Raw genomic sequence first — 19,020 nt, forward strand, 5'->3', positions numbered from 1 at the left:
ATGTTTACTTACGGCGAGACCGCGCCAAGAGAGGCGCCCTCACTAAAGCCGTGAGGTACGGCTCTAGTAGGTCGGTCGGAATCCCCCAAAACAATTAAATTCCCTCTCGAGCGGAGAGAATTTGGGATTCGACTCCCGCGCAATCAAGTCATCAACGATGGTGCCAACGGCCAAAAAAGCGCCGGTAGCAAGCACGATGGAGGTGCGTCTTTCCCATGCTCGCGCGCCCCCCGCGCGCGAACTATGCATGGGCCCGGCTCGCCCGCTTGGGGATCCACCCGGCACACCCCCGCCCCCCACCTGCCGGCTTACCTGCCGTCAGTTCGCGCGGGATCGCCCACAACTGTCAGCAACTGAAATCCAGTTGCTTCAGCTGTGACTTCAGCCTCGCCTCACCGCTCTCCCTTCGGTCGCACGCCTCCGGAGAGAGGTCGCACACGACGCTGGTGACCATTCCCGACGAGCCATGCGCAGGTCGCGACCCCTGAGGACCTCCACACCTCCAAGGAGAAGCTCCGCGGCATCGGCGAGGCGACCGCTCTCTTTTCAGAACCTGCTAGGGCAGAGGCCCTGTCCACCCTGGCGTCCCTCGAGGGGTCGCCAGGGCCCGCCGCGGCCCTGGCGAGGCCCGTGGGCGGCCTGCTCCTCATCGACGCCTACGCCCTCGTCGGCCTGGCCGGCAAATATGCCAGCGGCGGGGGCGGCGCCGGCGATGCGGGTCTCATCTTTACCAGGTGGGTCGAGGCGATGGCCGGGCACGAGTCGCTCGCGCCGACGCGGGCGCTCCCGGCGCTGGCCACGCCGGAGACCAAGGCGAACTTCGTGAAGTACAAGCGCCGGATGACCGCGTACAAGGCGGACGTGGAGCGCGCGCTTAAGCGGCGCTCGACGGCCGTTTCTCGCCGGAAGGACCCGGCGGAGGCCGACCGCGAACTCGACCAACTCGTGCGGCAGGCGCACGTTCCTCTCCAGACCCTTTCGGACGCGGCCGACACGGGCGGCGGCGGCGGCGGCGGCGGCGGCGGCGCGTCCTCGCTCGATGCCGAGCTCGACGTGACGGCGCAGCTGCGCGCGTTTGCCGAGGGTTTGCACCCGCGCCTCGGCGCCGACAGCGCCGTCCACCTCTTGGAGGGCTGCCGCGACGTCCTCGGCTTGATCGCCGCCGAGGTGCGCGGCGCGCCTCCGCCGCGTGGGCGCGGCACGTCGCAGCTCCGGCAGGTGTCGCTGCTCCTCAACTATGAGCGGCGGCGGCGGCAGCTGAGCGAGGCGCTCGCCGACGAGCGGCGTGTCGAGCTCGAGCTGGCGGCGCGCCGCCAGCAGGCCGCCGTCGACGCCGCGCTCGCCGACGAGCGGCGGCGCTCCGCTGCGGCGTACGCGAAGCTCGACGCAGCGCTGCAGGCGGAGCGGCAGGAGACTGGGCGGCTCTGCACGGAGGTGCGGCGGCTCAAGGCGGCGGCGCGCGAGGCCGAGACTGCGGCGGAGCTGCGGTGCCGCAGCCAGGAGAAGGAGGCCGCGGCGCACTTTGGCTCCATCGCCTCAGAGGCCGAGCGGCGCGCCAAGGTCGCCGAGGCGCAGCGGGACGACGCGTGTGAGGAGGCGGCGCAGCTGCACGGCCTCTTCGCGCAGCTAGAGGACCAGCTCGACGCGCTGCGCTCGATGCGCGTCTCGGGGCTGCTCGAGCAGCTGCAGGCGAGCACGCGGCGCATCACCGAGCTCAGTGCGCGGCGCAAGGTGACGCAGCGCAAGCTCTCCGACGTGAACCTCGTCGAGCGCAACCTGGCGGTGTCGCAGCGGCTGCTCTCGGAGGAGCGGGCGGCCCGCGCGAGCTTGTGGCGCGGAGACGCGACGGCAGAGAAGCTGGAGGCGGTGGAGGCGCAGTGCGCCAAGCTGCAGGCCGAGCTTGAGGCGGCGCAGGCCGAGGCCGCAAAGTTCAAGGCCATCGCCGAGCCCACCAAGGCGCGCTTCAAGCTGGGCAACCACTTCAACGCCGAGACGGAGCTTGCGTGCATCTCGGTGATGCACCTCGGCATCGCGCGGCAGAAGATCCCGAAGCTGTTCCCGATCTTCGCGCGGCTCTTGGGGGTCAAGCTGCCGTACCGCGAGATCAAGGTCCCCGGCCCGATCGTGGACGGCAAGCGCACCTCCGTCGTCAAGCGGCTGCCAGAGACGCCGCAGGCGACGCACTGCAAGGAGCTGGCGGGCGTCTCCTACGAGCTCAACAAGCTCCAGGTCGGCCAGTGGCTGCTGGAGTTCATGAACTCGGATGAGTCCTCGTGCTGCTACATCGCCGACGGCGCCGAGGCGCAGCAGATGGAGCGCATCGGCACCGTCCTCTCGCGGCGCGTCAACGGCAAACTCGAGCTGCGCGCCCTCGATTTGTCGACGGCCTCGAGCAAGACCGCCGAGGCGCAGGCGTCGGCGTACCACGAGTCGATCGAGGAGGTCATCAAGCTCATGGAGGAGGCCGGCCTCGCGGATGCGCGCGCGGCGGAGCTGCTGCGCCGCTTCCTCCCCACGTGCGCGTGCAACGACCGGGCGTCTACGGCGCGGCTCGCTGCGCGGCTGGTCCTCGGGCTGGGCGAGGGCGACGACGACCCGACCTGTGCGGAGCACGCGCTCGTCAACATCCTCGAGGAGGGGCGCAAGGCGATGGACGCCATCCTGCGCGAGCTGATGAACTTCACCGACGAGCAGGCCGCGGCGCACGCCGACAAGATCAAGGCGATGCGGACCTGCGTCGGCTGGTTCAGCTCGCCTGTCTGCGCGCTCATCTACCAGGCACCGTCAGCCCCGACCCCGCACCGCAGATCACTCCCACTCGCGCGCCAATCCCGCACCCCCCCGCGCCGCACGCGTAGGTGAGCAAGTACGTCGCGCTCTGCTCGACCAAGGGCTACGCCATCGGCCGCAAGCTGCAGGAGTGGATGGAGGCGCGGCTGGCAGACCTCGAGGAGCAGCTCGAGCATCTCGTGGGGCACGTGGAGGACGTGCTCGCGATCTGCGGCTCGCGCGCGTACGTCTTCTACCTCGACGCGGCGCCGACGGAGCGGCTGCTCACTGAGCACGACATCTCCATGCTGACCTACCTCGACGAGGATGAGATGCTCAAGGCTGCCGGCGGCGGCAAGCTGCGCAAGTCTATCCTCACCGGCGCGCGCTCGCCGCCCTGCATGGCGGGGGTGCGCGCCATGGCGCTGATCTGCGACGCGGTGTTTTGGCCGCTGATCCGCGCGGTCAAGCCAGCCGCGGACAAGCACGTCCTCGACGTGCTCCCGCGCGTGTGGCCGGCGGCGCACGCGTTTTTTGAGGCGGCCGCCGCGTCGCCCGCGGGCATCGTCGACGGCTCGCTCAAGCTGCAGCTCGGCGACGTTTCGGCGGCCGCCACCGCCGCTACCGCGCCAACTCCAACGCAGGCGCGCCGCGCCGAGCGCCATCGGTGCGCATTCGCGCCGCAGCGGCCGACGACCCGATGGTGACGCGCTTGCTGACGGCGGCATTCGGCGCGATGTCCCGGGCGGTCTGCAACCACGCTGCGGAGTGGATGCCGGCGGGCCTCGTCGCCACGAACGGCTCGATCACCAAGACCGGCAAGCTGTGCTCGGCGAACATCACCCCGGCGCTGCGCGCAAAGTACGACGCGCTGCAGGCGACGAGCACGCCGGTTGAGCGGCTGCACGCCGTCGGCCGCGTCAGCGACGACCGGCACAAGCGGCAGCGCAATGAGTCGCGCGCCGGCGACTCGCTCGGGCGCTTTAACAACCAAGCCGGCTGGCTGACGGGCGAGATCGATGAGCGCGGCGGGCTCAAGGTCGCCGAGACCATGCTTGCGGCGTGCCGAAAGGCGGCGGGGCGGGCGAGACGCGTTACGCTCAAGGCGCAGCTGGTCGCGGCGGGCCGCGCAAAGCGCGCCGAGCGCGACGAGAAGCTGGGCAGCAAGAAGGCGCGCAAGGCGGCCAAGGCGGCCGAGAACGCGCGCATCGCGCAGCTGCCGCTCGTGCGGCGCTACTCAGAGCTGAAGAAGCTGGCGATCGCCGGCTTGCAGGCGCTTCTCGGACGCTGTTGAGCGGTATACTAGTGCCCCACTACTCACGGCTCTCGTTTGTTGTAGGACCAGCTCAAGGCCTTCAAGCTGGCGGGGAAGACGGGCTTCACTGTCACGCAGGCGAACCGCGCGGACTATTGCACGCAGCTGCAGAACCTCCTCTTCGCCGCGCATGGCGTCGAGGCGAACGACCTCGAGGACGGCGACTCGGGGTGCGACGGCGACGGCGTGGTGCGGAAGGTGCGGCAGCGGCGCGTGGCGGGCGAAGAGGGCGGCGGCGGCGGCGGCGGCGGCGGCGGCGGGAAGAAGAAGAAGAGGAAGAGGGTCGATCTGCGTGAGCTCAACGGCTGGCAGTGGGAGGCGAGTGAGAAGTTTGACATCGAGCGCATTCTCGACAGCAAGGTGGAGACGGTCGGCAAGGTGCTTGCGCCCTCACACTCGCACCTGCCCTTGCTTATTGCCACTCCATCGCTCACGTGCCCGACCACCTCTCTTCTCGCCTCACAGGGCAAGAAGCGGGTCGAGATGACGTACTACTTGATCCTCTGGAAGGGGTACCCGCCGGACGTGTCGACGTGGGAGCCAGAGTCAGAGATACACGACGACTTGATCGACGCGTACGAGGCGGAGCTCGATGCGGCGTCTGAGCTGGAGGCGGAGGAGGCGGAGGAGGGCGAGGAGGGCGAGGAGGAGTGACTAGCGCGCGTCCTCCGCCCCCGTGCGCGTGTGTTGAGGTGGTGCGAGAGCCATTTGCGTGCGTGAGCGGTGCGGCCGGGTGTGTGAATGTGAACCGTGGGCCACTTGTGTTGAGGGATGGCAACCCATGTGGGTGCCTATGTGTTTCTTTCGAGCTAACGCACCTTGTTTTGCAGTTTCTATGCCGTGCTATTCACTTCCAAAAATCGACCCCCGGGACCCCGACCGACCTAGCTCTAGCTGGAGAGTCATGACTGTACCTTTTCGTGAAATCCTCGTCTGTGGAACGCGCGAGTCGCGCGCGAGAGAGCACTCTACAGCTAGGGCGGGGACCTGTTCCTTTTTACCCATCTCACAGTAGAGGTGTCCGTTTTTATTTATTTATTTACTCTACACAGCTACACGCGACATCTCCAGCCGCCACGCGGCCACATGCACACATGCCCATCGTGTTATCTACAAATCTGGCTCAGCATTTAGACATTGCGCGGTCTAAGATGGAGCTGGATTCCACGACCGTCCAGTGTAGCGCGCAGCTCCTGCAGGGCAGGCTGCTCGGGAAGGCTGAAGGCTCCCGCGTCGACCCAGAGCTGCGCGTTGTCATGCAACTCGAGGTGCTTCAGTTGGTTGAGATGCGAACTGATGCGGAGGAGTGGCTCCACGCTCAAGCTGCTGAGCTCATTCTGAGGGAGACTCAGCTGCGTAACGGCAGGGAGGGCGCCTTTCTGAATGGCATCCTCGAGCGCTTGGAGACCTCTCGTTGTGTGCACGCTCTGACGGAGCTCCACCCGGTCGAGCATTATCATGGCACCGCCTGCCCAAGCGTCAAGGAGAGGATCGATCGCGCCATCGGGAGCAAACGAGAGCGAAAATATGGTGATGTGCTCGAGCACGTTCGCTCGCATCAGCGCCGACGCGAAAGATTCGCAGTCCTCGCGGCTGAAAGGCCCACCGACTTGTACTCTGGTTTGCCTGCCCACACGCTCGTCAAACAACTCCTTGCCGCACCTCTCGCAAAAGCTCTGGCCTTCGGGAATCTTGTGTCCGCAAACTGGGCATATGGATAGGTCTATGGCGCGAGAGCGCACCACCTGCTGAGGCAGATAGATTGCGTCGGTCGGTATGAACGGTTCACAGGCTATGGAAGCAGCTGCTTGCGGAGAAGCCCCATGGAGCAGTTGCTTGCCGAGGAAAAATGGCGACCGTGTCAGCCGGGTGACTCGACTGTGTCGTGGTTCGGCTGCCCTATAAGTGCGGCGATCGAGTGCGGCCAGTACAAGGAGGACCGTGACTGAGGACGACTTGGCAAACAGGCGCAGCACCTCTTCTGGCAACCAGGACCACAAGGCAGCGCCAACGCAAGGCAGCGTCGGTTCATCCGCCAGATCCTCGTCGTCGGTGGCGGCGTCTATCGGCCAGGCCTCCTCATCGGACGCCAGATCCCCATCCTCTGACATGCGGCCAGGCGTGCGACGTGGGAAATTTCTTTTTTATTTTTAATTGAGCGCCTCGAGGCTCAACTACAAATTCAACTACAAATTAATTTCAACTGAACACCGCCCGCCGACGATCGATCCACAAACAATCGTTGGCCCGCAGCGACCCGCAGCGATGGATGCCGCCCCCCACGGCCCCTACGGCCGACGCGCCGATGCACGACCGGCCTCCGTCGGACGGCTCTCCGGCCTCTCCGGCCGCTGCCGCCCGCGCTGCTGCCGATCCGGTCCCTCTCACGATCCGCACAAGCAACGACAACTTTGAGGTCGCCGGCTTTGGCCAGGTGCAGCCGAACACCTGCTTGCCTCCATGTTCACGCTTCGCGCCCCTCCCCCCCTCTGACGCCGCCGTATGACCTTAGGTGAGGGGCACGACTACCCGCCTGGAAGGCGCTCTCATCAGCAAGTCACCCAGGCACCAACTCCTGGGCGTTTACGCTTGACTACGAAACCATGCAGTGCATGCAGCTCGATCAAAACGGCGACGCCAACATCTGGTCCCCTGGGCGAGTTCCTCGCCCAGGATGAGGTGCGAGTCATGATGCTCGACCCAGCGTGCACCAAGCCGCTCACATTCCGTGAGTTCGTCAACGGGCCGAACACACTCTCCAAGTCGACGGCGATCTCGAACTCCGACAACTGGACCGATGCACCAGCCGCGGAGGACGATAGCTCCCTCGACGACATCCCTTCATCGACGGACGCCTTCACCGCCGCCGGCCCTGGGCCATTCATCGCGGCCTCCGACTGGCTGCCGCAGGTCACACCCTAATCTATCTGCCTTAGGCACGGAGGAGAGGGAGCCATCGCGCACGCCCGCAGCATCGCGTGCTGCTCCGAGGTCTCCCGCCGAGACCGGCTCGGCGCGGCTTTGACTGACGTGACTGACTGATGAGTGCTTGCGATGGAGAGAGATGTTGTTGCGATGGATGATCTCCGACACCCCCTTTGGATCCTGCGTCTCTCACTGCCCGAACAGCAGAGGCGGGTACCGCCGCAGGTCCCCCACTAGTTTGTCTAAATTCTTTGCCGCGCTGCGGACAGAACATACGGCGGAGCGCGCAACGTCTGGAAGCTTCATCATATGCAGGCCCGCACGCCGGCGACACAGCTTCAGCTGTCGAACTGACCGTCCCGCAGCTCCTCGTCCTCCCAGAGCGGGAACGAAAGTTGACTGAGGTGGTTGTCAGGAATCATCATACGGACCACATGGTGGCTCTCTCATGACGGGAGACCGCCCGACCACTCCTGGGTGGCACTGCCACCGGTGTCGCTGGACGTCCTGTCGACAGCGTGCCGACCATGGTGCTGACACGTGACACTCAAGCGACACAGACCATGTGGGACGCGTCGATTATCGACCTCTACTGCTTACCCAGCCTTCGAGTGTATCCTGGCTGTGGTCCCACACCCACTGGTGTCCATCTCAGAGACCGCAGGAGGTCATGACACATGAGGGTCGATGGGAGTGTGGAGTGTGCCAACCCCACAATGCCTATAAAAAAAAGGAAAACCAACCGGCGGAGAGGGGAGAGCGGAGAAGATATGGCAGATGCGGCGCGCAGTACGGCTCTAGCCTCTACTCTCTAACCCCCCCCCGCCCCCCGCCCCCCGCCCCCCTACACCTCTTTCTCACGCGTGCTGCAGCAGATAGATACACGCGTACAGGAAAAGGGGCCGAAGGCGGGAAAGTGGCTCTCAGCGCGCGCGCGCGCGGTCGTGCCCCAGTGAGCAGTGTGTGTCGATCGTGCAGTGCCCTCTCCACTACCACCGACTCACTCACTGCATGCACACTGGCAGGGCTGGCGCGGCCCCCACGGCCTGAACCAGCCCGCCACTCCGCTCGGTGCTGCACTCTGACCACCACTCACAGACCCCCCCCCCCTGTGCCCTCCCCCATGCGACGCTGGCCGCTCTCACAGAGTCGGCCACAGTACGCGCGCTATGCAGCGGCTGCGCAGTGGTACGGCGGTGGGCTGCAACATTGCTGCAACACCAGTCCTCGGGGCGACGCGCTCGGGCGAGCGCGCGCGCGGCTACTTGGCCGCCGGCTTGGAGCGCTGGATCAGCTTTTGCTGTGGTGGCTGCACCTGGGGCAGGATCGCGTCCGCATCCGCCACGGAGCGCCGGTGCAGCTCCCAGTACGCGGACGCCGCCGTGGCGCGGACCGTGGCGTCGGTGTCGCAGACGAGGGCGCGGATCGCACTCGCGAAGGCGGCGGCCTGCGGCGGGGGAAGCTCGAGCGCGGAGGCACATGCGGCGCCGAGAAGCGAGGCGACGCCGCGGCGCGTCTGGTGGTGCGGCGAGCCGACCGTGGCGAGAAGCACCGCGCTCGCTCCTGCGGCAGACGGGGCGGGGGCAAGTCGTGGACGTGTCCGTGCAACGGCGGCGAGAGTCCGGAGCGCGGCCGCACCCTCCGACGGCGCTGCGGCGACTAGCGCACCGGCCGCCTGCACCGACGGCTTGGAGATTGGCGCCTGTGGCAGAGGGGCGTGGCCGCGTCGCATCGCGTGCTTGGCCGGGACTCGGCTGGCAGCGGCAGAGAGGGTGCGCGCAGCGCGACGCACCTTGGAGACGCAATGATTCCGGAGCAATGCAGGCAGCAGCACGGGCACGAGCGGCGCGAGGGCGTCGCCGCGCTCGGCGGCGAGGGTGCAGAGGGTGGTGCAGAGGGTGGAGACGACCGAGGAGCGAAGGTCTGCGAGCTGAGTCGCGAGGGGCTTGCCGAGCGCCTAGTCTCGGGTCAATCTCGCTTGATCTCGAGGAGGTGTGCGAGCAACGCCGAGAGAGGCTTGCCCAGCAACAGAGCGAGGGGGCTGGGGAGGCGATGGGTGGGTCAGGAGAGGGGGAGGCAAGCAAGCAGGCCCCGGTCGCGCAGGCAAGAACGGCTAGGCGGGGTGGGTGGGAGCGGGGGTGGGAGGGCTGTCCGCTGTCCACCTTTAGGTTTGCGTCGAGGGAGCCGGCGGCGGCGCCCTCCGTGAGCAAGCGGGGCAAGCTCTTGATGGCCGCGACCTACGACGAGCGTGGACGTGTCGTGGACGCGCCCTAAGAGGCTGCGGCCCGCCTCCCCTCCTCGCCGCCACCCGCTTCTCCCACGGCCTGTCCTCGCCCACGCCGCCGAGCATCTCGCAGACCGACGCCACCGAGCCAAAGGCCGCCGCCGCCGACGCGCGCGGCGCGGCCAAGCCAGACGTCCGCGAGCCGCCGCCGCCGCGAGACGCCTCGGCTGCGCCTCCTCCGCCTCTGCTCGTCGACCTTTTGGGCGCCGTGGCCGACGGGCGCGCTGCGCTCTTCTTTTGTGCAACCGACGAGCGACGCGGCGACTTGCGCGGCGAGCGGCGGGGCGAGCGGCCGCGCGCCTCCTCTCCCTCCGCCGGCGCCTGCTGCCACGCGGCGCGTGCAGCCGCCGGCACCGGCGAGCGCGCCAGCTTGGAGCCGCCGAACGGGTCCCCGCCGCCCGAGCAGGAACCGCGCCCCAGCGACCCACCTCCGAGGGAGCGGCGCGGCGAGCGGCGCGGCGAAGAGCGCGGCGGCGCCCCCTCGCCACCGGTGCCGAGCCGCGCCGTCGCCGCGGAGGAGGAGGCCACCTGCTGCGGCGGCTGCGACGGCGTCTCCTCCGTCAGCATTGGCTCCGCCTCCTCCACCTCCATCGGCTCCGCCTCCTCCTCCGGCGCCGCCGGCTCGGTTGCAGACTCGACGCGTGCTATAGCGGCCGCGGCGAGCGAGCGGCGAGGTGAGCGGCGCGGCGCCGCTCTGGCAGCGGACGGCGCCGCAGCCGCACGTGGCTCGGCCGCAGACTCGGCGGCGGCGGGCGCCGGCTGGGCAGCTGCGGGAAGCGCCAGAGGCTGAGCCTCAGGCTCAGAGACCGAGAGCAGCAGCGGGGAGCCAGCGAGGAGCGGGGAGCCAGCGCCGGGCACGAGCAGCGGGGAGGCCCCGCCCTGCGACCAGGCCACACCTGCCGCCGTCGCGTGGTTCTCGAGGCGCGGCGCCTTGCGAGGAGGAGAAGCGCAAGGCGAGCGCGCGGCCTCCGCCGTCGCCGCCGTCGCGGTGCCACTCCCAAATTGAATGAGTGGCTCCTCAGCGATGGCGGCGCCGCAGCCGGCGGCAGCGGGGAAGGGGTCGCTTCGCTGCGGCGGCTGCGCCGGCGGCTGCGCCAGTGGGCTCCGCTCCACGGGCCGCGCTGCCGGGAGGCCGGAGAGGCGTGCCGACCTACGGGACACGAGATGACACGTCGGGGACGTGTCTTGGACAGGCAAGTTGGACAGGCAAGGCGGAGTGTCGGCTGACCGTCGCTTGGGCACTCGCTGCCCCGACGTCTGCCACGCCTGCTGTGATGGAGGAGCCGACGCGGCCACGCCCGCGGCGAGGGGCGGCGGCGCGGCGCGCGACGCGGAGGCGGAGGCGGAGGCGGAGGCGGAGGCGGAGGCGGAGGCGGAGGCGGCGGAGGCGGAGGCGGAGGCGGCGGAGGCGGAGGCGGCGGAGGCGGAGGCGGAGGCGGCGGAGGCGATGGAGACGGCGGCCCCCTCGAGCCCCTCGAAGAGCGCCTTCGCCTTCGCCGCCTCCGAGGCGGCAGCCTTGACCGCAGGGTCGAGCGAGAGGAGGCGAGGCGAGGCGCGGACGCCGCTGGGCGCGGGCGCCGCTGCGTCCTCCGGGCAGCCTCCGATGCCTCCGAAGACGGAGCCGTGGGGCAGGGTGGGGCCGGCGCCGCAGACGGCGGGGGAGGAGGAGGCGCGGGCTAGGGACGCGGGCTCATCGGCGGAGGCGGGCGGGCGGCCGCCGAAGAAGGAGCAGGAGGAGAGGCGCATCGCCGCCCCCGACTTTCTCGAGCCGTTCCGCTCAGCGCCGCGCGAGTAGCGGCCGCGCGACGAGCGGACGGCGGGGGAGGCGGAGGGCTTGGGCGCGGGAGGGGTGAACTTGATTAGCGGCGAGACGATGGAGACGTCCAGGCCCGCGCCCGCGGCTGCCTCGGGCGACGAGGCTCCGCCCACGCTCGCCGCCGCCGCCGCCTGAGCCCTCTCTATGGCTCCCGCGAGGCCGGCGTCCGGAGCGGGCAGCTCGAGGCGCTCCTCGGGAGGGGTGGGCGGCGCGGGCGGGGGAACGTTCTCGTTGAGATCGACCAGCTTGCCGACTGGCACCTCGGGCTGGGAAGGCGTCGCCTTCCCGCGCCTCAAGCCAAGCGCCTGAGCGCCGCCTTCCCGCGCCTCAAACTCGGCGCGGAGCTTGTCCACGGGTCGGCGACGCGACGACACGTCAACCACGTCCTTGCGCATCGCGCTGCTGCGCGTTGGACGGGCGTACGACGGCACCGCAGACTTGTCGGCTGGCGGACGGCGCAGCGGGTCTTGCCGCGGGGCGGATCGGCCGGCCTGCTTGACTGAGTCAGTGGCTGCACTGACGCTGCGCGTCTTCCGCCGCGGCGGCCCGAGCCCAGATCGAGGCAGGTTGGCTTGGGCTGGGGAGGAGGCGGTCAGCGCCATGCGGCCGAGCCCGAGCGAGAGCGAGGCCCTTTTTCAAACGCCTCGGGCTTTCTTTTGTTAAAATTCTTTTCTTCTCGAGGGAGTCGTGTGTCTTGTGAGCTTGTTTGTGTCTGTGTGTCGCTCGTGCGTGTCGTCATCATCTGTCCAGCGTCCACCCATACCGCGTTGGTGTCCAGTCCGAGCCTGGCTGTTCTTCACCTACCTACCTAGTCGTGTAAAATTCTTTTCTTGCACAACATTGGGCACGGGACTACCTACCTACGGGACTGGCGCGTACTGGCACTAACTATCAAGACTGGGTGTGACGTACACAGTGACAAAATAGACGCATATTCTCCCACCCGCCGGGACGCCGGACGCAAAAGTAACGCTCTCGGCGAGAGCCACAAGACGAGGCGTCCGCACAGCAAGCCGCTCGTCGGACAGGCGCGCTCGCTCGATGTCGGCGAGCGCATGGCGCACGCTTTGGCATTGGACGGTGGCGAAGCCAAAAGCACCGGCACTCCGGCAGTGGCTGGCTGTCCGCTGGCCGCGTGAAGCGGCGGCACTTGGAGCACTTCGGGAGTGCAGTTGGCAACCTCACGCCCAGGGCCGGGGAGCTAAGAAGCGCACCCAGAGGCCGGACGATTGTTAGTATCGGGTATAACGGGCTAGAGAGCCCTAGCCCTGGGGGGGTGCGCGGTCGCAGCACGCAGGGCCATAACTTAGGGCCATAAAACACGCTGGGGCCCGACGCGGGCCTCACTGGCGGGGAGGTTGCAGGCCTCTCGCTCGACGAGCTCAAGGCTGCCTGGCTCAAGCCGTTCCTGCCAGAGGTGGAGGGCGGCTGCCCGCCGCAGGCGCAGCACGAGCCTCAGGCAGACCCACCGCTGCTCGCCACGGCGTTGGATGATACTGAAGCTCGGGCTCAAGGCAGGGCCACGCTGCTGCGTGGGGCTTGGGCCGCGGCCTCACGACGCCTCGCCGCCAACCGCCCCTCTCGGCCGCTCGACGAGGCTGTGGCCGCCGCGCGAAGGGCCCGCGCTGCTCGACGCAAAGAGAAGGCTGCACTGCACCGTCGGCCCAAGCCGCCGTCAGGTTCCTCGACGTTGCCAAATATCTGGCGCGGGGGCGAGGCTGACCAGGCCTGACTCGAGAGGCCTGACTGCCTGCTGAGGCTGACCGACACATCGAGGTGGGGGTCGGGTTCGGACCGGCGGCGCAGAGCTGCTGCCGGCCTGCTGGGTTGGGGTGGGGTGGGTTGGTTGCATGGTTGGTGTTACCGTTAGTTGGTTAGAGAGTTGGTGTGCCGCGTCGCTCGTGGGGTGGAGCACTTGGAGCACTTGGGCCTCTCCACCACCCCAGGGAGCTACAATGCTGTCGTAAGGTCCGACCTGTGGGCACCGCCTGCGCTCGGACTCCGCCTCGGCAGAAAAACAAAATCTGGTTTGGAGAAGTCGGTCGCAAGACGCCCTGGCGGCACTCGCTGCGCTCGTTCATGGTGACGTCCGTGCCAAAGCTCCGCGTGTCGGCCGCCGCTGCGTCTCTCGAGCGGGGCTGCGAGCATGCCCTAAAGTCTTGCGACGGCACCGCCTTTTGCGGGTGGTCGCTCTGCTACGCCGGCTGGCTTCCTCCCTGGCAAAGCCGCTTCTTCACAATTACGCATGGCGGAGCGCTGGCAGTGTGGGAGCTGGAGCCCGGGAAGCAGCCTCGCGGCAGCACCCCTAGGGAAGATCCCTTCGCCACGCTCCGCTGCACCACTCGCGTCGACCTCCGCAAGCTGTCTGCGCTGAGGCGTGAGACGCCCGACTGTGCCGATAACTTCGTCTTTCGGCTGGTCACGTCGACGCACACGCTGCGCATCGACCCAGGCAATCGGGAGGCGTTTGAGAAGTGGGAGCTTGCTGCCCTGCGAGCCACCTGGATCAGCAACAGCACCGGGCGCGGACGCAGGTCCTTTGAGGAGCTGAATGAGCTGGTCAAGAAGGTGCCGGGAGCCTTCACACCGCGCACGTGCGAGCGGGTGGAGGAGGAGTCGCGGCGCATCACTGCCGTCGAGGCCGCGGCGGAGGCGGAGATTGCGCTAGCCGCGCGCTGGCTGGCGTTCTTTGTTCGTAAGCTACAACGGGCGGCGAGGGCGAGAAGGCAGAGGCGGCGGTTTGCGGCGCGGCAGTCGATTGCGATGCTCCTCTACTTCACGTCCCAGCGCAGCGCCGCGGTGGTGCAGCGGACGGTGAGGAGAATGCTCGCACGGCGGTTGCTCGCACGGCAGTCGCGCGGCGCTCAGGTAGTGCAACGGGCGGCGAGGAGGCGGCTGGCAAGGCGGCAAGATGCGGCGAGGCGGCTGCAGAACGCCCTACGAGCGCAGCTTGCCCGGAGGCTGCTCAGGGCAATCAAGGAGAGCGCCCGTCTCAAGAGCCTCTGCCGAGTCCGACGCTGACGTGAGTGGGCGCGATAAAGCAAGATGATACAGAGACGTTTTGACTTTTGTGCATAGCACGCGCGAGCACACACACCCCGGGGACATCGTATCTTTATAACGTAACTAGGACGCGCGGCGCTCAACAGCCAGTGTAGCGAAGTGCACGTCAGTTTGCTGTGCGATGTTGGGACCACGCACGGGCGACCGGGGATGACTGCATGACGTGACTTACTTTCAAGCGCCACACGGCTCACACCGTCTCGGTCTGGCTCGCTTTGTCGCCGTCTGAGCATATATCTCAGCCACGCGTCACAAGGCACGCACACCTGCGGTAGAAGCAGAAATCAAACGCCGGGCCCATCGGCCAGCGCATCATTAGACAGGGCCAGGCGCCTCTTTGATAATGCAAATCTAGTACGGTATCTTCCCAAATGCCTCGCTGACGCTGTGGCGATTTCAGTGCATGTCTCCTTTTCGACTGCCAGAGTTAGCGACTAAGCACATTGCGAGAAAATAGCCACAGACGCCCCCGTGCAGTAGCATACTGCCAAACTTCCAGTTCATATTGTCCTTTAGCTCCCCCAGTCCGATGGTCCCGAGCTCTCGCGTCGAGTTTGCGAATGTGACCATCGTCTCCTCAGCAGTGACATTCTTTGGGAAGCTCTCCGGATCGAGCACGCCCTGGGCCTTCTGAAAGGCGAAGAAGGTCCCCGCGCAGAAGATGAAGAATACGATTGGGTAGAGGAACGCACCGCACCCCATCTCCCGGAGTCGTTTTGCTGCGCGCCGAGAAGGCGGGCGTTTGGATCGAACTCAACACTTTTACTGTTGTTTGCGTGAAGAATGTGAACAGTACATGCGCCCCTCTGGCTCTTGGTGGCAGGACCGGAAGGGATGGACCTGCTTGCTGACGTCTGAACACACGTGTCCCTCCATTCACACTCTCCCAGTCCGTGGCGCGAACAGCTTCAGCTTTTCTCGCCCGCTCTGCTGAGGGCGAGGCGCCGAGCTTCGGTTCCAACGCTGCAGCACTCTCCCTCTATTCACAGCAGAGAGGCGACGCGTCCTCACGCGCGTCCTCGTCCCCACCTGCTCTGCTTCAACGTGCTGCCATGGAGCCAGCGCGCCTCGCGCCATGATTCAATCGCCATGGCCGGAGCGCTGTGGACCGCAACGGTCCGTGGCCGCTGTGCGGCGGCACGCGCAGGCGCTGCACAGATCAGAGCATTGGCGCCGAGCATTCAGTTTCCGCATTCAGTTGTCGTTGTTCTGTCGGCTCGAACAGCCCGTACAGCCATTCAGCGGCTGGTGGATAGCGCACAGTCTCCACGGCGGATCCGTGAATCTCGTGCACACCGGCTGGATGCGCAAAGCGCCGCCGCCGTATGGACCAGCCCGATGGACCGTGTTTGTGGTCGGGATGGACAGTCTTGGTGTGGCCGTCCAGCGTATCACTGCAGAATGAAGCAGCGACACGCAATACACAGACGAAGCTGGAACTGCCGGTCCAGCGGCCGATCTGCGTCGGGCGATCGCTGGGAATTGACCGAGCTTGCTGCTTCCGGAATGGCATCACGGATTTGCCTTCGTGGGTATGAGCATAGCAGCAAGCGGTCGCGCGATGGGACGCGCGACGCACAGCAAATACAGCAGCGAGAGCGTCTAGTGTTGACGCAGGTAACGGGCGAGGTCCTGGGTGCAGAACCCGCCCTGACTCTGCCGATCCACCGGATTGCGACTCGACTGCTGATACCAGTCAACTGCTGGCGGGCAGCTTGAACTGCTGTCGCCCCGCCAGAGTATATCTCGACTAGCTCTACATCGAGAAGAAAGTCGTCTCGGGCGCCGCGTCGTCGGCGGCGGGGCGGGCGGGCAGCTGGATCTGCTGTCGCCTCGCCGGAGCATATCTCGACTAGCTCTTCATCGAGAAGAGCGTCGTCTCGTGCGCCGCCTCGTCGGCGGCGTGGCGGGCGGGCAGCTGGATCTGCTGTCGCCTCGCCAGAGTATATCTCGACTAGCTCTTCATCGAGAAGAGCGTCGTCTCGTGCGCCGCCTTCACGGCGGCGTGGCGGGCGGGCGGCTGGATCTGCTGTCGCCTCGCCAGAGTATATCTCGACTAGCTCTTCTTCGAGAAGAGCGTCGACTCGAGCGCCGCCTCGTCGGCGGCGTGGCGGGCGGGCGGCTAGATGTGCCGTCGCCTCGCCAGAGTATATCTCGACTAGCTCTACATCGGCTAGAGCGTCGTCTCGTGCGCCGCCTCGTCGGCGGCGTGGCGGGCGGGCAGCTGGATCTGCTGTCGCCTCGCCAGAGTATATCTCGACTAGCTCTTCATCGAGAAGAGCATCGTCTCGTGCGCCGCCTCGTCGGCGGCGTGGCGGGCGGGCGGCTGGATCTGCTGTCGCCTCGCCAGAGCATATCTCGACTAGCTCTTCTTCGAGAAGAGCATCGTCTCGTGCGCCGCCTCGTCGGCGGCGTGGCGGGCGGGCGGCTGGATCTGCTGTCGCCCCGCCAGAGCATATCTCGACTAGCTCTTCATCGAGAAGAGCGTCGTCTCGTGCGCCGCCTCGTTGGCGGCGTGGCGGGCGGGCGGCTGGATCTGCTGTCGCCTCGCCAGAGTATATCTCGACTAGCTCTTCATCGAGAAGAGCGTCGTCTCGAGCGCCGCCTCGTCGGCGGCGTGGCGGGCGGGCGGCTGGATCTGCTGTCGCCTCGCCAGAGCATATCTCGACTCGCTCTTCATCGAGAAGAGCATCGTCTCGTGCGCCGCCTCGTCGGCGGCGTGGCGGGCGGGCAGCTGGATGTGCCATCGCCTCGCCGGAGCATATCTCGACTAGCTCTTCTTCGAGAAGAGCGTCGTCTCGTGCGCCGTCTCGTCGGCGGCGTGGCGGGCGAGCAGCTGGATCTGCTGTCGCCTCGCCAGAGTGTATCTCGACTCGCTCTTCATCGGCTAGAGCGTCGTCTCGTGCGCCGCCTCGTCGGCGGCGTGGCGGGCGAGCAGCTGGATCTGCTGTCGCCTCGCCGGAGTGTATCTCGACTCGCTCTACATCGGCTAGAGCGTCGTCTCGTGCGCCGCCTTCGAGAAGAGCGTCGACTCGTCCGCCGTCTCGACGGACGGAACTCGGAGGGCGTTGTCCACCCTAAGATGGACGGAACTCGGAGGGCGTTGTCCACCCTAAGATGGACGGAACTCGGAGGGCGTTGTCCACCCTAAGATGGACGGAACTCGGCGGGGTTGCCTCGCGACTGAGTCGGCTCGCGTCGTATTCCAGCCAGAAGGGTGCTGTCGCTCCGGGTCGGGCGACAGTGCCGCAGTGTCGCTCCGGGTCGGGCGACAGTGCCGCAGTGTCGCTCCGGGTCGGGCGACACTGCTCGCCGCGTCCGGGTGCGGCGCGCCTGCGCCTCCCGATGAGGTCGGACGGCGTGGTATTCTGGCCGCCGCGCCTCGGTTGCACCGGAGCACTCATGTGCACAAGCCTCGCGAGAGCGGCTCGCGCAGGCGCAGCGACGGCCGGGGAGGCCTCGCACCAGATGCACTGTCGGCGTCGTTCTACGCGGGCCGCTCGTGGACTGATTGACTACGGTTCTCGCGTGGGGGCGCTGTGCTGTGCCGTACCGGGCTCGACCACGTCGTCAAGCCGTCGAAGTCCGAGACGTGGGGAGGCACAACGCCCAACCACGCCAGGGCCCCGTCGAGATCGTCGTCGCCGCGACATCGAGACCTCCGGTGATCTCGGGTGATCTCGGGTGATCTCCGGTGATCTCCGGCGGTCGGGCGGCGTCGATCTCCGAGAGGGAGTCGAGTCTAGCGTTCCTCAAGATGACGCACTACTCAACTCAACCCTACGCCCGCATCGATGTGGGAGGCAAGGACACCCGTCGATGCGACCTGCTACCAAGCGGTGGGGCAGGAGATTGGAGGGGCCCCTTGCAGAGGTGGCGCGAACAGCTTCAGCTTTTCTCGCCCGCTCTGCTGAGGGCGAGGCGCCGAGCTTCGGTTCCAACGCTGCAGCACTCTCCCTCTATTCACAGCAGAGAGGCGACGCGTCCTCACGCGCGTCCTCGTCCCCACCTGCTCTGCTTCAACGTGCTGCCATGGAGCCAGCGCGCCTCGCGCCATGATTCAATCGCCCCCACCCGCCCTCTTCCTGGCGATATTCATGGCTCAGAGCTGATTGAGCTCTCTTTATTCATGGGTCTCAGTGGAGAGACGACTTGAGGAGACGACTAGTCTCACTCCCCCGCTTTCGTCACGCAGCGTGTTCTGTTCATGTGTGTCGTGATGTGTCTGTGGGCCCTGGCATGTGTTGTCTGTCCCAGGGCGTGGGGAGGCACAACGCCCAACCACGCCAGGGCCCCGTCGAGATCGTCGTCGCCGCGACATCGAGACCTCCGGTGATCTCGGGTGATCTCGGGTGATCTCCGGTGATCTCCGGCGGTCGGGCGGCGTCGATCTCCGAGAGGGAGTCGAGTCTAGCGTTCCTCAAGATGACGCACTACTCAACTCAACCCTACGCCCGCATCGATGTGGGAGGCAAGGACACCCGTCGATGCGACCTGCTACCAAGCGGTGGGGCAGGAGATTGGAGGGGCCCCTTGCAGAGTCCCTGTCTATCTAGTGCCCGTCCGTGCATCGACCCGCCATGCATCGCCCGCCATGCATCGCCCGCCGTCGAGATATACTCTGGCGGATTCGGGTCTTCTTCGTCCTTTAGACGTTTCACCTAGAGCACAAGCAGGGCGACGCGCCCCACGCCCATCCGCCGGCCGGGTGGGGCTTGCACGTACGTAGCAGCGACTTCGACTGGTCGCGCGTCAGCCCTTTGATGTGAAGCCCGACACGCTATCCCTCCCAGGCAATCGGCCTGACAAGCTCGAGACCCGAACGAAGGGGCACAAGCAGGCGATGGC

General features: G+C 66.9%; 6 protein-coding genes across 6 annotated transcripts; 4 read left to right on the top strand and 2 right to left on the bottom strand.

Annotated features, from left to right (window-relative positions):
* Window positions 1–157: 157 nt before the first annotated feature.
* Window positions 158–3,476, top strand: EMIHUDRAFT_216006 (hypothetical protein; the record flags this gene model as incomplete). The annotated part of the gene is made up of 5 exons (XM_005762658.1): window positions 158–202; window positions 475–666; window positions 745–960; window positions 1,048–2,757; window positions 2,859–3,476. The coding sequence occupies 5 exons, from the start codon at window positions 158–160 to the stop codon at window positions 3,474–3,476; spliced, it is 2,781 nt and encodes a 926-aa protein (XP_005762715.1).
* A 29-nt stretch (window positions 3,477–3,505) lies between these two features.
* EMIHUDRAFT_216007 (hypothetical protein) lies at window positions 3,506–4,804 on the top strand (the record flags this gene model as incomplete). Its single annotated transcript, XM_005762659.1, has 5 exons — window positions 3,506–3,994; window positions 4,109–4,273; window positions 4,382–4,462; window positions 4,550–4,683; window positions 4,777–4,804. 5 exons carry the CDS (start codon window positions 3,506–3,508, stop codon window positions 4,802–4,804), a joined length of 897 nt encoding a protein of 298 aa, XP_005762716.1.
* A 410-nt stretch (window positions 4,805–5,214) lies between these two features.
* EMIHUDRAFT_216008 (hypothetical protein) lies at window positions 5,215–6,195 on the bottom strand (the record flags this gene model as incomplete). Its single annotated transcript, XM_005762660.1, has 2 exons — window positions 5,215–5,829; window positions 6,025–6,195. 2 exons carry the CDS (start codon window positions 6,193–6,195, stop codon window positions 5,215–5,217), a joined length of 786 nt encoding a protein of 261 aa, XP_005762717.1.
* Window positions 6,196–6,389: 194 nt separating this feature from the next.
* EMIHUDRAFT_216009 (hypothetical protein) lies at window positions 6,390–7,363 on the top strand (the record flags this gene model as incomplete). The annotated part of the gene is made up of 3 exons (XM_005762661.1): window positions 6,390–6,518; window positions 6,758–6,994; window positions 7,325–7,363. The coding sequence occupies 3 exons, from the start codon at window positions 6,390–6,392 to the stop codon at window positions 7,361–7,363; spliced, it is 405 nt and encodes a 134-aa protein (XP_005762718.1).
* Window positions 7,364–8,270: 907 nt separating this feature from the next.
* On the bottom strand, window positions 8,271–11,711 carry EMIHUDRAFT_105354 (hypothetical protein; the record flags this gene model as incomplete). The annotated part of the gene is made up of 6 exons (XM_005762662.1): window positions 8,271–8,572; window positions 8,678–8,711; window positions 8,802–8,966; window positions 9,172–9,246; window positions 9,648–10,443; window positions 10,522–11,711. 6 exons carry the CDS (start codon window positions 11,709–11,711, stop codon window positions 8,271–8,273), a joined length of 2,562 nt encoding a protein of 853 aa, XP_005762719.1.
* Window positions 11,712–13,188: 1,477 nt separating this feature from the next.
* EMIHUDRAFT_216011 (hypothetical protein) lies at window positions 13,189–14,130 on the top strand (the record flags this gene model as incomplete). The annotated part of the gene is made up of 1 exon (XM_005762663.1): window positions 13,189–14,130. The coding sequence occupies one exon, from the start codon at window positions 13,189–13,191 to the stop codon at window positions 14,128–14,130; it is 942 nt and encodes a 313-aa protein (XP_005762720.1).
* Window positions 14,131–19,020: the final 4,890 nt, after the last annotated feature.

The sequence above is a fragment of the Emiliania huxleyi genome, assembly GCF_000372725.1.
Source record: "Emiliania huxleyi CCMP1516 unplaced genomic scaffold EMIHUscaffold_67, whole genome shotgun sequence".
NCBI lineage: Eukaryota > Haptophyta > Isochrysidales > Noelaerhabdaceae > Emiliania > Emiliania huxleyi.